Source organism: Pleurodeles waltl, chromosome 4_1 (genome assembly GCF_031143425.1).
Source record: "Pleurodeles waltl isolate 20211129_DDA chromosome 4_1, aPleWal1.hap1.20221129, whole genome shotgun sequence".
NCBI lineage: Eukaryota > Metazoa > Chordata > Amphibia > Caudata > Salamandridae > Pleurodeles > Pleurodeles waltl.
Window position 1 is genome coordinate 985439608 of NC_090442.1, and position 17216 is coordinate 985456823.

General features: G+C 42.3%; 1 protein-coding gene across 1 annotated transcript in view; it reads right to left on the minus strand.

Annotated features, from left to right (window-relative positions):
* SLC2A13 (solute carrier family 2 member 13) overlaps positions 1–17216 on the minus strand; it is a 1310727-nt gene that overhangs the window by 738430 nt on the left and 555081 nt on the right. Inside the window, exon 4 of the mRNA XM_069229759.1 lies at positions 13242–13347. Coding sequence (XP_069085860.1) covers positions 13242–13347 — 106 coding nt within the window. The remainder of the gene's footprint in view (positions 1–13241; positions 13348–17216) is intronic.

Below are 17216 nucleotides of genomic sequence, written 5' to 3' on the forward strand. Positions count from 1 at the left end.
GCTATCCAACATTTACACAAATGTTTAAAATTACTCAAAAGTGTAAACTTACATGTCTCCACCCCTTAAAATCATGATGTGGATCTAAAGTTACAAATGTAACATTCCTATTTGTACCTGTACACTCCTGGGTGGTGATTGCCACTATCAAGGCAGAAAACTCTCTATAGTAAATTAGAAAGAAATTGTAAAAAGTTCATGAAACTTTTTTTTTTTTTAAAGAAACTACAAATATTTTTATGCTAAATGGTAATGTTAATTTTTCTATATTTGTTTTAAAAAGTAGAACAAAATAAAACTGCCACCACGCGTTATTATGATTTTTAGTGCAAAGAAAAACAGATATACATAGCTGAAAACATTGCAAAAGAAGAACAGAAAACACCCCCCCACCCCTTCTTCCCTTCGGTACATCTTGTTGTCAGAGCAGTTTCATACATATGAGGATCTAGTGCTATGGACATTCGATGTCTGTAAGCCTATGCCTCTGTAGGCCCTTCAGTGTCTTTTGGGTGCCCTGTGGACCATTATCTCCCTCTCCATGCTACAACACTGTTAATGTAGCTTTACATTAAATATTTAGGGGGTCATTCCGACTCCGGCGGGCACCGCCCGCCGGGCGGAAACCGCCCAAACACCGCCCCGCGGTCAGATGACCGGGGGGGGCATTCCGACTTTCCCGCTGGGCCGGCGGGCGATCTGCAAAAGATCGCCCGCCGGCCCAGCGGGAAAGCCCCAGCAAAGATGAAGCCGGCTCCGAATGGAGCCGGCGGATTTGCTGAGGTGCGACGGGTGCAGTGGCACCCATCGCGATTTTCAGTGTCTGCCAAGCAGACACTGAAAATCTTGCTGGGGCCCTGTTAGGGGGCCCCTGCACTGCCCATGCCAGTGGCATGGGCAATGCAGGGGCCCCCAGGGGCCCCACGACACCCGTTCCCGCCAGCCTCTTCCTGGAGGTGTAAACCGGCAGGAACAGGCTGGCGGGAAGGGGGTCAGAATCCCCATGGCGGCGCTGCTTGCAGCGCCGCCATGGAGGATTCCTTTGCCGCCGCGGTTAGAATTGGCCAGGAAGCACCGCCAGCCTGTTGGCGGTGCTTCCCTGGTCGTTGGCCCTGGCGGTCAATGACCGCCAGGGTCAGAATGACCCCCTTAATGTGTTTAAATATATGAAATAAAAATTATTTTTTAACTCGTATTACAAACACCTTAAAATATTTATGTTTATTATCTGGTAAAAAAAAATACATAAAGTTATAAACGAATTATTATGAAAGAATAATTATATTAAAAAAAAATAAAGTTACATTTATTTCAAAGCTAAAAAAAGTATTACAATTTATAATAAAATAAATGTGTGTGTATATATTTATATATATGTATATATATCTATATGTATGGGTAGATATATAGATATATAGATTAAATTAAACGTACATATTTATTTAAGAAGTTGAAATAACGTATTTCCTATGGGGCTGTATTTTAAGTTCCTTCCTCCATTATTTTCTAAGGCGGGTGTTGCAGTACCAGTTGTTGGCTGTGTTTGGTGCTGAAATTACTCCTAGTCTGAGCTGGAGTACAATTACCTTGTTTTGGGGCCTTTTTGATTGTAATAACTGTACAAATGCACTTTGTGAATACGAATAGCCTCACTCTTTTGTGGGTGGGTGCTTGCCCCTCCCTAAACCACTCCTTTAGTGTCCCTTAATCCCATCTTACTCCTAATCTAAAACCCTCCTATTCATTAGTAAGTATTACCCATTTTGTCACCAGACCTCTTTGTCTCTCCCGCATTTAGCACTAAGACATAGGCATACATATGCGGAGATCCCTGCTGTTAGAGAGAGTTCCTCACATAAATGTAGCAGTTGGCTTGGAGACGTCCGTACGTAGGTTTGTGAATAGCATTTTGTACTACGTGAGCAGTACTTATTGTACTACAAAATGAACTTTCAAATTCAAGTTGTGAATCAGCCCTTAACTATTTTATTAAATGTTTAGATTGTAGAATTAAATTTAGAAATGTGTTTGACACAGACTGTTTATTAAAATTTTAGGGTTACAAGACGAGCTTCCAACGAACTGGAAACAACTTACCAACAACAAGGCATCTGTTGAAATGGGAGAGTTCCACCCTCATCCATATCTCTTTTTATATAAAATCAAGAACAAATAAGAGTGAACAAGGACCATGTTCCAGTAAACACTAACTTTAATTACAAATTTAATTGTCCCCTTAACTCCAATGTCTAAAGTAATTAATTTCAAAGGTTGAAGACAACAAAGTGGCAATGCAATTATAAGACACTAAAACATTATAGATTAAATATCATTGTTTCGTCAAATTGTTTTCATATGCTAATGCTAGTTCCCACATCAGCCATTAACAAATTTAGCAGTTTCTATCATGCAGAGAATTAGATTCCCAGTTCGACCATGGCAAGCAATTTACGTTTCTAGTCCCTTAATTTCCAGTAGTAAACAATAGAAGTTTCAATAAAAGACGTCAATCAAAAGTTTCATAATGCCCAGCCATGCATATTACTACCTACTAACATAGCTAGCTCACACAATCCCAAATCCCTTAATGCTAAGCAATGCAAAGTGATCTCATACTGCTCAGTAATATACAGAGCTTATTGCCATTAAGTCCAGTAATATATATTGTCATTTTCAATGCCTTGTAACGTACATTACCAGTTTCCAGTAGCTTCAAATCCTGGGAGCAAAGCCTTGTGTAACAAAAGACATTTATTGATAAACTTTTGTGTGCAGAGTACCTGCATAGTTGTAGGGATATGAGATGCAAGAGTGAGGGAACTATTTTTCGCATCTGCACCTTTTAATGTAATGAGTGTATAGACGCCTATGCTTTCTGCAGCAAGGCTGCAAGACATATTACCAATGTGTAACAAATGGAAACCTTAACGTTTGATATGAAGGTGCTATTAGAAATCAATTTGCAGAACATGGGTCATCTGGTCTAAAAAGTCCAGCCATAAGGTTTGATTTTGGTTCCTCATAATGGTTTTACTGGTTTGGGAATGTGAAATATATTCTGTCCACACTCAGCTCAATACTAAACAGAGAGAATGCACCTCCTTAGAAGGGCCCTTGTCATTTCTCTCCTACGAATCGCCGATCACATTGGCCTCCCAATAACTCTAGTTAAGCACATCTCCTTTTAAGCTGCATTGCAGGGACAGAACACTGGCGCAGAGAAACCGGTTACATGCCTGGAAATAAACTAGTGGACTAGTTCATAAGGATAATGTATCTTGTGTGACCCTTTAGGAGGTATCTTTCTCTGGCTGAAGGGTGAAGAGGGTCATGTTGACTAAGAAAAATATTGCTGCTGCAGAAAAAAAAACTTACGACCAGGTGAAACTAAACAATTTGCTGTGCACCTGTGAGTGAGTTGTGGAGTCCAAAATCAATCTGTGTGCACATTATCATGTAACTAGAATTATTATACCCATTAGACAGATTATGAGCTTGATTTAATTGTTATATCTCAAGAATCAGATGGTTGCACCGCACCCACATTTTAAAACAGCATAGAGCTGAATGCGAACATGCTGGTGAAAAGAATTCTGAAGCCACCTTGAATGTCTAATTTGAATTAATATTCCATAGAAGATTTCCAGAACCAATGTAGTAGTACTATGGTCCAATAACTAACTATAATACGCACACGCTGGTACATGGCAGAGAGTGGGCTCCAGCCATAAATGTAAAGAAGTTCCCTCGGGTCACAAGGAGAATACTGACACTCAACCATCGCTATGCAGAAAACGTATTTACTGCTCATGACAATCCTTGGCAACCAATCAACTTTATCAAGATTGGTCTTACAAAAGGACCGCAGGGGCTGAAATGCACTGGTACCCTGCAATTGAATGCTATGAGCACTAAATAAGCAATCGTGTGGCGACGTTTTCCTTTCCACACAAAGGAGTATCAAAGGATATCTATATCTATGGCCACGTGCATGAATTTCAATGTATGAACGTGATGCGGTACGGAGGACTGGGGAATAATCAGGATATGTATTACACAGCAGTGGTTGCCACCGTGAAGTTACAGGCTGAGCTGCACTTTTCATTTATTTGGCTATAACTTAGGTGCGGCATGCCAGTTTTCGTGCAGAGAGAAAAGTTAAGAGGGGTGAAAAAATGTTATCCCATTTAGCTCTCATTGGGAATTTTGCTCACTCCTACGGAGCAGAGCAGTGAACAGATTTACATCAAACCTTGCCTGAATGTGTAACTTTATTCAGAAAACATGCTTTTGTTTGGTTTAAATCCATTCACTCATTTTTTAGATATAAGCACTTAAAAGCGTTGTTGACAGGGCTTCAATGAAATACATTTGCATATCTGTGTTGTTTAAAATTACAAATCATGATTCACAACTTCTTATAATCACATTTTGAATTTTTGACAAATCTGATTGGCTGAAGAAAGGCTTCGTTTTTTTCCCTGTAATTTTGAAAAGCAGAAATTGATTCTGATTTGTGTTTTTTGCACTTCTGAAAACAAATGTATTTCCACAGCCACGGGAGACAACCTCAGAGGTTCACAACCCCAGGGTTGTGCTGAGGAGCACGTAGAGGCATGGAAAAACCAAGCCCCACACAGAAAAAAAACACAGAAACAGGCTTGTGATTTGCAAATCAAAAAAGATCATGAGTCAGCCAATGATTTGAAAATTGCTTATGATTTGTGACTTTCACACTGTGGAAAAAAATCCACAGGTAAACGAAGACACTATAACCGGTGTGAAACCCCAGGACACAGGTAGGAGGGACCCAGAGGTGTGGAAAACACAAGGTTGCTGGCAGAGGCTTTGGTACTGCCAAGCTCCAAGCCCAAACGCCACTGTGTGCCGCCTTTGGTTGGATGCCTAGCATGGGCTAGATGCAGGCCCCGATTCCAACCCCAACCAAAGGCCGTGAGCAGCAGGGATTTGAAAACACGTGTAATGTAAAGAAGCATAGAAATTCACTTAATAGGCACATTGAGCTATGGTACTCGTTCAAATACACAAACCAGTGAAATGTGCTATGGTATGCAAAGCACACCATAACTTATGATAACCTACATGCTCAAAACATTAATGTGAAAGACTCCACTGGAAAAATAGGTAGTGAAGCAAAAGATAAACAAGATGAGCGTTGTGAGTTATGGTGCGCATGGTGTGCGTGGCATACTATAACTGGTGATTTTCAGTGATTGTGCACATTCAAACCCCAACCAGAACTTCGTTTTTAACTGTGTTATTTCAGCGAATATATATACACATGTAAAAACTAAATAAACTGCATGTGAGCTGGTTCTAAAACAGAAACCATCGGTATAATCAATATACTAATGTACACTACAATTAGTAAAAAAAAAAAAAAAAAAAACTGTGAAATAACAGCAACAAAATGCGAGATCTGGGTCATTAAGATATGAGAGTAAATATTCTTTATTTCCATGAATGTGAACCCGGGGGATGATAGTGAAAACATGCCACACTGCCACAACCGTTCCTTCCACATTATCTTCCATGTGATGTATGAGGCTGTTTCCGGGGCAGCCTGAGGTCATTCTGCAATGTCCAGTGCGGGAACTGTTTACCACACATTTGTCAGGTCCTTAGATACTAGTTTGCGCCTATTGATAAACCAAGTTATTAACTTGATACACTTGAGCAGCAGTCATGAAATACTCCAATATATGGTATATATGCATATGAAGTATATTTTAGGAGCTTTGAACTCCATTTAAACGTTAATAAAGTGATGCAAATGCACACACACTGCATGTGCAGTCGGATTTGCTTCTCTTAAAAAGAGTCATATTTAGGAACAGTAAAGTATGCAGGTTAACAGAATATGAACCACAAAACTATTGTAGCAGGCATGTGGTAAGGCACTGTACGAAGTGGCACAGGTGTCTACGGTTAACTTCAGCAATATTTAAATCTCAATTCTTTCCTTATAGATTAATTCAATATTGCATAAGTTTGCCAAACTGAATGCTATTGTGTAGCAAGCTCCTATGTCATGTATGTCCTTTGCCCAAATTTCTTATCACCTATGGGTGCAAAGAGAGACTTACACAGGGGTCGAGTAGCAGGGACTGAGAAACCACAAAAACAGCCGCACAGAAACTCACAACCAGAAACGACACATGGTACCACTCAAGGTAAACATGCTGCTTCAGGGTGCCATGCGCAAGTCGGAATGAGTCTTAGTGTGTAGTTAGCAGGGCTACCAGGAATATGGTACTCAATGTAAGAAGCAATGGAAAGAGTTAAGGGGACACCAGTTATAATATGACAACGCTACATTGAAAGAGAGGATGTGGGGCATGAGGAGCAGCCATTGATTGGCCTGTGGGTACATGCTAATGATATGCTTAGCCTGCCCTCTCAAAAAAAACAGGGTTGACCCACTGATCCTCTCTAATCATTCCTGGAAAAGACTGACGACCGGAAAACATCTTCTTTCACTTGGTGGAGATAAAAGAGAGATGTCCTCACCTCCATCTGAGTCTCTGTCTGAAAGCACTTGTCGCAATCGATTATTAGCATCAAAAGATAAAATGCAGTTTGGCCTGTGGTGCCCTCTCATCCATCTAAATGGTGCTTACTGCACTGTGGTACTCTCTGCAATCCCTGGTAGCCCGCTGTAGGGCCTCTCCACACCATGGATAAACCAGCCCTACCTCAAGGACTGCCAATAACATTCTACTGGCCAGAATGTTAGGAACATGTGAGTTTTGGCTTCCCCTGCGGTCCTGCAGCCTGTTGCGAAGCCTATCTACTCTGAATGGAACTGCCTGCTAACTGTAAAGTCTTTGAACATACGATGTTTGATGCCCGCTGCAATATTTCACACAGAAGTCGTAATGGAATGACTTTGAAATTTGGTTCTTAGCTTATGACAATCTTCAAGCATCTATCTCTAAGAGCTCATTTGAGGAAGTTCTAAATCTCTGCTACAAAGCAACTGGATAAAACCCATTTAAACCTGCCTTTTCTGTTGGATGCTTCTTCCACAAGAGAATGTTGACTTTTGCGGACTTTGAGAACCAGACTAATCTTGCAGCTCCTACATAAAGATGCCACCTCTGAGCCACTTAGAGGATGTTTACCTCTGCAAAACCTCTTCAAGTATGAGCTCTGGAAAACACATGACGACCTCGTGGAGACAGAGTTAAGTACGGGCTTTCAGACTGCTCAAACCCCAACTTGGATCGAACTGCATGCACTTGTGTGGACAAAAAGTTGAACCGAATTCCTGCGAGAAAGCTTGGTTCCTTTTCAGATTTTTACCATTCCCATTGACTTTCATCAATAGATCGTTTTTCATAGTTAGTTCGTTTTTTTTTCCTAAACAGTTCTTGAGCCCTTTACCAGATTTTCTCTATTTTGTGTCATTTAGGTATAAAATATGTTTTTTTAATACAATTTGGCATGCTTATTCTGTTTACAAGTTTTGTTGTTTGGTTTATTGTTTTGCATGCAATTCCTCATGTTTATTTCTCTAGAGGCTTATTATGCTTCATTGCCTAAGCTGCCAAAGGTGCCCCAAGGATACCCTTAGGAAAACCTGGTTTACTCTTGTAGGTGCTTCTGTTTAATCAATGTAGGAGATTAGTCACAGCTCACATACTTTGATCTGTTTCTTCCACAACCTACCCATCAGAATCCCGAAAATAAGAAATATATTTTTATGCATTATGAAAGTGAATAAAATAATGCAGAGTCTACGCTCATGCTGATCATTAGGGCAGCTTTAAATTTTTTAGAGGACGTTGCAGCTTACAAGGGCTCACAGTGGCTACTGTGTGTTACCAGTGTACACTTTGATGTATTCGAAATACCCCAAGGCCATGTAGTGGGAGTTATGAACAATTGTGTCCTATATCTTTTGTGGTTGAGACCTACAGAGCACAAAGGAGAAATGACTCCCTTTGGGCATTGGTGTCCGGTCTGCAACGAGCCAAGTCATAAATTATGATGCACAAAGCAATCAAAAAATGTTCAGAAAATTTGAATCACTATGTACAACTTTTAAATATAATTCAACGGCTATGAGGAAACTGTGGCTATTCGTTGTGAACTTCTGGAAATATATCTCTGAGCCAAATTCTTTTACTATATTTTGATATTAGAGTGAACACTTAACATGTGCTTCTGAGTCCAACCCCGAAGGAGCAATATATTGAAACAACTAAGCCATGTGTCCCTGAATCACTACCCCCCGTTTGCCTGAACCTGAAGACCTTGTGTGCCCACACTACTAAGCCATGTGTGCCCAAGCCATAAAGTCATGTGTGCCCAAACCACTAGATCACGTGTGCCACTACCCAAAGCCCCTGTGTGCCTGGTTGTTTGATAATAGAGAAAGACAAGCGGCAGTATTATGAGGCAGCGCTGCTACTTCTTTTGCCAATGTCTATATTTAATGGAAACAAACACTATCGATTGTTTCTTTTACAAAGGTCCTTGTCACTTTAAATAGTGGCAATCGGTAACTGACAAGGAACAAACTCCACTCGGCGCAGAGTGGCACTCCCCTTCCGCCCACTCGCGGGCGCGTGGCTGCCTTCTTTACATTACCCGCTTCATAAACAGGCACGTGCTTTCCAAATCTGCGTCTGAGCAGCTGTTTGCGCATATGCACAGCACTGCACGGTCTGTTGTCAGAGCGCTTAGGGACACAGTGAGACTCTAATCACCGACGCGGGTCACAGAGTTTAAGACCTATTTGTCAACATGCCAGCTGTTGGCACGCGCCCTCACCTGGAGACAGGAGAGTTTCAGAACTGCGACGTATAGAAAAAAAAAACATAAAAGGACAGACTTGTTTAGCTTCTGTACACAAACGAAATTTATAAGAAAGCATCTACCAAATGAGGAATAAATATGTATTTTTCAGAACATATTGTCCAAGAATTAAAAACAAAGAACTGCACCCTAAAATATTAACGCGCTGTCTTATGTATTCGAGATATAAAGATTTATCTTACAAAATGTCACACATTTCAAAAGCACTAAGTAGGATTTATGCTATAACATAAGGAATAAATGCTGGTATTTAGCGGAAAATTCACAGTTTAAAAAGAAATGTGGCATTTAAAAGTCCTAGCAATCACAGAAACGACAGCCATTTACATAAATGTCTCGGTCATAACCAAATGCCAAAGCTTAGAGTGCCACATAAGTTATGCAAAACAGAAGTTAGGAACTCTGTAGTTTCCTGTGTTTCGGTTGAGATCTGCACTTTTATTTGCAGCACATGCGCAGCGCCGCCATCACTAAACTTGATGCAACTCAAATAGCTAGTTATTCTAGCAGAGTTGTAATCCTATCCACTGTTCTAGAAAAGTAACTAAACTTTAGGTACAAATATCTGATGAAAATTCTAATTTAAAAGTTAAAAGTATATTTAAACCAGTAAGCAACCAACACGGTTATATTACTAGATTTTAAACATACATTGTATCTGCACAAACATTGCACACATGAGCAGCAGACTCTGTCGCCTTGTACAGCGCTCTGAGTAGGCCCTGATTAGGCGTAGGCCCTGAACCCTGTTTCAGGCTCAAACTCCCCGTTTGTGTGGAAACAAGGCAGGTGCAAATTGGGCCAAATGCAGGAGATCGCTTTGGGTAAAACCTGCCCCACATCACCAAGAAACATTGCTTGCTATAAAGGTTTGTGCAGCCATGACTTCATGTTCAATTGGTGCTTAATACGCTTTTCCAAGGAGTCAAACTAAGAAAAGAGGGCAACTTGCTCACCCACCAGCTACTTCACTCGTGTAAAACAGTGATTATCAAGTGCACAGTTTACAACATTAACCTGGAGCTCATTCATAATCATGGTTTATCTTCATTGAACTGTGGAATTGAGTATGAAGTCTGATATAAACTATATTAGGAGTCAGATTGTTTAAACTTTGCAATGGTGCAGTGCCATTTTGCACTGACACGTCAATCAAACCATACTTACCACCGATGCCAATAAACTGGTTCAAAAACTCCAGTCATTTTTGCTATGGTTTGTCAGTGAAAATGTTTTTGCACTGGCCAGTCGGTGAAAGCATGAAGGCAAAACTGCTCTGTTGCAGAACACAGTCTATAAAAGCTGGCCTTGGAGTGGGATGCCACAAGCCTCAAAAGCAGGTCGTATAAAAATGTCCACACACTGAACGTACATCGGATTTGGGCTCTCTAATGTGGCCAGGCCAGAGTTCATTGTGCAGCTTTAGGTTTATATATTATTTCCCATAGAAACTGTTGTAAGTAAATGCCTCTCTACGTATGATCACCCCTCACCGCCCATTTTTTTCTGGGCTGATGCTGCTAGTTTGTTGCACACTAGGACACTGCTTACCAGCCCGAGTGCATGTGCTCCTGACTGGCATATATAACTTACCTATAATTCCCTACTATACAATACAAACGTGTACCAAAGTTAAATGTCACTATAGGCCTGCTGCACATATTGTGTCATCTCTACAGTGACAGGGTCTGTCCCTGCAGACTGGGTATACAGTTTTAAAACTGCCAATTCAACCTGGAAAAAGAAGCCTTTTGCCAGACCTAAACCTTCCTGTTTTATACTTATAAGTCAACCATAAGGGTGGTCGCAAATGCCCCTAGGGTAAGGTGCATGAAATGTACAATTAGGACATGTACATTTGTATTTTTGTATATTTGTAAATTTATTTATTTTTTATTTGTCCTGGTTGTGAAAAACCTCCTAAGTGTTTTTTTCATTGTACCAAGGCTCTACGATGCAGAGAGCATCCTGGGCAAGGACACCAGACTTCACCTGCTTGAAAGTTTCCTGAGTTTGCCAGTGGCCACACTGGGACCATAATCTTCAGCAACACACCACTGTGGAACTCTGATCCATCTTGCAGCTTGCCCTGCTGCCGACTTGTCGACAACCACATTTTTTTCATAGAAATGTCTACGTTTGAAGACAACTCTATTACTGGGACCTAACTGGGCCTCCTACCAGACCAATGCTCCATCGTGATTGGCCTTAAACATTACTCTAGTCCCAATGTAGCATGACCATGTGTCCATAGTTGTCGCTTTGTGCTTTTTGGTGCTAAAACTTAATTCAAACATTAAACGTCATATCTTTGGTATCCTTATTGGATATTTGTTATTTTGGTGTCTTTTTGCTCATTATAATATTCTCTACTGGTATAAGTTGGAGTGGGTTTTTTATTGCATTATGTAAACTTTATTACATCTTTGGGACTTCTAAATGCTTTGCCCATTTTCTTAACTTAAGCCTGTCTTCCCTGTGACATAGCTACCAGGGGTTGAGCTCATGTTTAAATCACTGAAACCTTTACCAGACCTAAGAAGACTAGTTCCATTATTATTTGTGATGGACTAACATCCTCACCAACGAATAATCCACTTTCTCATGACTTATTTATTGTTTTATTTTAATTGGAGACCAGACTTTCATAGAATGCATAAGACATGTTTTTGGCCCAAAAATTCCAGTATAATACCATATGCTTAGCAGTCTCAACACCTCCTTTGCGCTACTTGCCACAGTACAAACTGCTTGTGAGGGAGTGGGGGTGACACTGTACAAGGCGTGACTTACCACATTGCCACATGGAGCACAAGCCACAGGATGGCAAAGCCACTCTCTTACTTAATATCATGTTTTGTATGGTAACACTTTCCATGTTTGCCTCTGAATAAAGTAGACCTCTATTGTTTGCTGGAAATTATTAGGAATTAGAATGTATGATGTCATAAAAAGAAAGTACTTAACTCCTTCAGTTCATAAAAACACAAGCTTTGCTTCAGTTAACACATCCCAATGCATTATTAATTGTGTTGAGAGACAGTGAGATGACCTTTATTATTATTATTTTTTTTTAAAGGGTAATTTACTGACCACCTAGAAATGTTCTATACATCAATCTCCAACAAATTGTAGTTTCTAAATTGTATAGACAAATTGCTAGAGAGTGTGCTTTTAGGTCTTTGCTACAGGCGGCTTTAAATACTGCTAGACAGACCTATTGTTTCCAATACATAACATATACTTAGAGTGGGGTTTGTGTCGGCCTTTTGCTCATCACTGGATGGCTCATCACTGGATGGCTCTGTTGCTTGTTTCAGTTGGCTGCTCTAGAATCAATGGCTTTTCTCTCTGTTCTTGTGTTTGTCCCACCCACAAGCATCTCGGTCTCACAGTGTTCTTTGTGTCATTCCAAGGCATAATTGAGGGGACTCTTGATTTGCTCTTGCACGTTCCACGGAAAATACATGCGTTTCCTTGCTTTTTTCCCCTTTTCACCTCACTGCATGTTCTTCTTTCTCCCCCCCAGTGCTTCCTGCACCTCTCCCCACCTGTGTCCTGATTTAATTTACTTTTTTATGACAGCTGCAATGTGCTTCTGGGACACTTGCTTCGTGCTTTAAGCACACTTCAGTTTAAGTCCTTCTACATAAGTACCCCATCCCCACTTTCCATCTCACAACTCTTACTATCTCTTTTTTATTGCTATCTTTTTAAGGGGATCTAGTGTCTACAAACTTTTAGGGGGAATATTTTTTGCACATGTTTCTTTTAGGGTCTGCCCTGCCACTTTACTCACCAAAGTGACCCCCCCCCCCCCACCCCCGAAAAGCTTCTCAAAACCTATGTTATTTTTTACTTTTTTCATAATTGTATCTTTTCGACAAGGCCCTGTCACCTGCAACATGCCTTCCGCCACAGTAGTGTGATGCTGCATGCATGCACAAATATCACAATACATGCATTGCAGTGCATGCGTATGCATGTATCATTTCGCATGCCTGTGTGACCAACTTTGATTAGATTTTCTTTCACAGAAAACCCTTTTCAAGATTACAGTCATATGTGTACATGTATTTTGGTGTATGTGCACACACTGGAATGGCACTAAGTATTGACAAAACCACCCAACAGCAGACCTTGTTCCTGATAGAACTAAAACAGCCTGAGCTTGGTACATCTTGCATAAAACATCAAACATCTGGTTGTTTCCTAAATAGCTTTTAGGCTCACTGAACTGGAAGACAGGACAAGAGGTCTATGTTTCCAAAGGAACACCAACTGTTGTGTACTACAAATACTGCAAACATAACAATAAGGAAATATGACAACATGAGAAATGAAGAAAGTGCCGCACTGATTGCTCTTATTAATCTACTTATACAGTCAATACATACATGACGGTGTTGATGCCTGCCAGCTGCTGGAACATCTGTAGACCACAACCCACTATGAGGGCTCGGCGGGTGGGAGGGTGCATCAGCATTCTGTAGATCACAGGCCCTACAGGGGGGGAAAGAAAGCCGCTTTACTGTGTCTGACAGGTACAAACGTGGCAAGAATATGTAACTTTATCACCATTTAGTCATCAATATATAACTTAAAACTATATCAACATTCACATCAATACACATCTAGATATATTTTAGTGCCAACAGTTGCACAGCTGGCACCGAATCTACATTTAGCTACTAAAATTGTTTCAAACTTCATTGCGATTGCCCAAGGCTTTCCCATCTCTGAAGGTGACTTCATCTGCTCACAAATACGTGACCGTAAAGTGCACAGAAGCAGACTGGCACGTCATCGCTTGCGCATTTCCGATTTGCAGCTAGTGCCACAGCGTGAGACCTAGATGACAAACTAAAATCCAGGGTAATCACTGCTGCAGGAGATTTCAGCAATTTCAGATACTCGTGGACGTCAGTTCACCAAAATGCCAGGAGTAGCGGAAATAATATCACACACCCCTTGACCTTAATAACATCACAGGAAGTGACATCAATATAATCCTGAATCATCCCACAAAGTGATGCCTGAAATTAGATAATTACTATTAAGATTCATAATAACTGCACGGTTAATATAACAACACAACACAGACAAAGGTGAATTTTAGATATCAAATATATTAGAGTACTGGTAAGATTTTGTGAAGTCTTAGGGCGTAATACTTGCCTTGGTTTGTAGCGAACGAGAGAAGCGAGTCAGCCTGACCTCTTTTAGTGGCCTCAGAAAAGCTTTCACCCCTGAGAACATTTAGAAAAATGTGGTCATATAGTGCATTTTACAGCACACTTTTCACATGAATTTGCTTAAAAGCCATGAGCTCTGTAAGGGAACCCATTAACTATTCAAGTCCTTTAATGGTGTCCCGAGGGTCAGCTCAAGGCACTGCAGGGACTAGCCCAGGCTGCCTTTCCCTACAACTTTTCCTGGGTGATTGGTCCCACCAGAGTTCCAGACTCACAAATCACATTAATTTCTGCTATGGCAGATACAGAGGCATCATACTCTGAAGAGGAAGCAACCTCTTCATGCCTCTTGACAAGGAGTTTTGTGAGGTGGTGGACGCCTCCATCCAGCATGCAGTCTCCTTAGTGCTGGCTCTTCTGGAGAAGAAATTAGACCCTAACACAGGCCCATAGACAGGGGCCCGAAAAAGTCACCTTAACAGCCTTTCTCGTCTTGTCCAGCAGTTAAGCGCCCTCCGGAACAGGTCACTGATGAGGACGCTTTTGAGCGCCTTATGAGGGCCTTCCTCCAGTCGCAACCTTACGTTTCAGGAGCTGGATCCCCTTGACCTTCTCCTTCAGACTCCATACCCCAGGGATGGTGATGACTCACAGGGTGATCCCGAAGGTGATCCAGGTCCTTTGCGGCTCTGGTGCCCTTCCTCTGGGGAAGCGTCTCAGATCCCGCAAGAATCCTTGGTGGCAGGTATGTTGGGACCACAAGGTTTTCTCCATCCCAGGTATTCCATGTGGTCCCCCAGCAAAAAGGCGACAGCCTTAGCCTAAGGTGACATCCTTAGGAGTCATTTAAGGAAGCTCTTTGACAGGGAGGTGCATGCTCGAATGCTGACGGATTGCCCCCAGTCTGTGCTGAAGAAAAAGTAGCTCCAATGCCAGGGATAGATGAGAGGATGAATACATTCTTGGCAAAGTACATCAGAGACCTAAAGAAGGGAATTTACTGTTCTTGGCAGTCATGCCAAGCTAAGCTTTTGGACATCAGGGGACCCCCCTACTAAGACACTTGACATGGCAGAGGAGGCCAAACAATCGGGCTCTCTAGTTCCACCTGAGATCTTTACTGGGTGGGTTCAAAATGCAGTTATTCTCCTCAGGAATGCCTATTGTGCCTGATCTGCAGAGAGGAGGTGGTCTCTTCTTATTAAGGGGGACCACAAACTAGGCGGCCTGTGTCCTCAGAGGCAGGGCCTGCAGCACAAGAGGGGTTATTTGGGGACCCCTTTAATAAAGAGTTGAGAACGTTTCTGCAGACCTTCAATTCCCTTGACAAGGCGTAAGCCGGCATGGTAGGGAGTGCTTGTAAGGCTGTTTCCTGTCTACCTCTTCCCAGAAAGGCCAAGCCTCCCGACAACACCAGTGGCAATATCCTGCACTCTTTGGGAGATTCTATACTTCCCGTCATTTTCAAGGAGCCCGGAGAGGCAGAGGCGGTGGTTGTGGCCACCCCCAAGGATCTTCCCAAGGTAAGGACTCTCCCTTCTTCTCAGTTAAAGGTGGGAGGACAGTTGGTGCTGTTCTAAGACAACTGGAGGGCGTTGACAAGCGATGCTTGGGTTCTTCACACTGTTCAGGGCTACCATCTGGAGTTTGTAGGTACCTCTGTTCAGTCAGACCTCTCCCTTTGGTGTTTTCAGGGCTGCAGGTCACTTTGATCGATCAGGAGATTTCAGAGCTACTCACCAAAGGGGCTTTTGTTCCATTTTCCATGCATCCACACAGATTTGTAAACAATCTTCCTGGTGGAAAAGAGGGATGGAGGTCAACAACTGGTGATCAACCTCAGGGACTTGAATGGGTAGTTGGTTTACCTCTACTTGTTCGGCTAGACCTCAAGAATGCTTACCTTACAGTTCTGATGTTCCCTTCTCATTGCAGGATTCTGCAGTTCGTATGGAGGCAATAGGTCTTCGAGTTTGACTCTTCCTTTTGGTCTATCCTCCGCTCCTTGCTGCTTTCCCAAGGTGCTGAAACCTGTGGTGGAGTTCCTCTGAGGCAGAGGAATGTGCTTGGTCTTCTACTTGGATACCATTCTTCTGATGGGCCAGTGCCACCAAACCATGATGGATCATCTTCACATGACAGTTGACTTGTTAGAAAAATTGTGCTTCATGATAAACGAGCAGAAAATTGTTCCTCAGTCCAAAGCAGAGAACAACATTCCTCAGGTTTGTTATCAAGTATAGGACCTCTGCACCAAATCTTCCTTCCAAGAAAATGACTAAGAATCGTCACAAACTGCACAAGACTTTGGCTTGTACTCAGACCCCTCTCAGGAATTTAGCCAGGTTGGTGGGGCTGCTGGCGTCCTCCATCCAGGCTATTTGTCCCAGCCCACTCCACTACAGGGCTCTAAAGAGACTGAAGGCACATCACCTGCGAGTAGGACTGTCCTACACAGGCTGCTCGGATTTCACTCACCGACAAAATCAAGGAAGAAATAAGGTGGTGGCGCAACCACATGGAGGCCTGGAACGAGCGAGCCATCTTCCGTTCCAGTCCCGATCTGGTGATAGAATCCGACGCCGGCCCCTCCAGTTGGGGAGCCAGTTGTGGAAGTGTGTCCACAGGCAGAAAGTGGTCTTCGGATGAACGGTCTATGCACATAAATTGCGTGGAGCTCCTTTGTGATTCAAAGTTGGACGAAAGACAAAGTCAAGTGCTCGGTGCTCCTGAAGATAGAAAATGAGTCAACGGTAAGGTACATCGACCGTCTGGGGGCTCTCACTCCAAATCGCTAGTGTAACTGGCAAAGGGATTCTGACAGTATTGTCTGAATCAGGAGATTTCAGTAACAGCAGAATAGCTTCTGGGGCATTCCATCGAAGTAGCCGATTGGCACGACAGGCATCTTCAGGATCTCAGTGCATGGCAACTGCAACTGGAGGTATTCAGGACGATACAGAGGCTTTGGGGTCCCTTTTTGGTGGACGTTTGCTCCTTGTCTCAACTGTCACATGACACAGGATTCAGTTGGAAACTGGAACCACAGGTGGCGGCGATGGATGCCTAGTTGCAGGAATGTAGTGTGGAGTCAGGCTATTCGTTCCCACTGTTTGCAATGCTGATGAGGTTAACAGCCCAAGTGCGCAGACAGAAGGCATCGCTGGTGGCGATTCA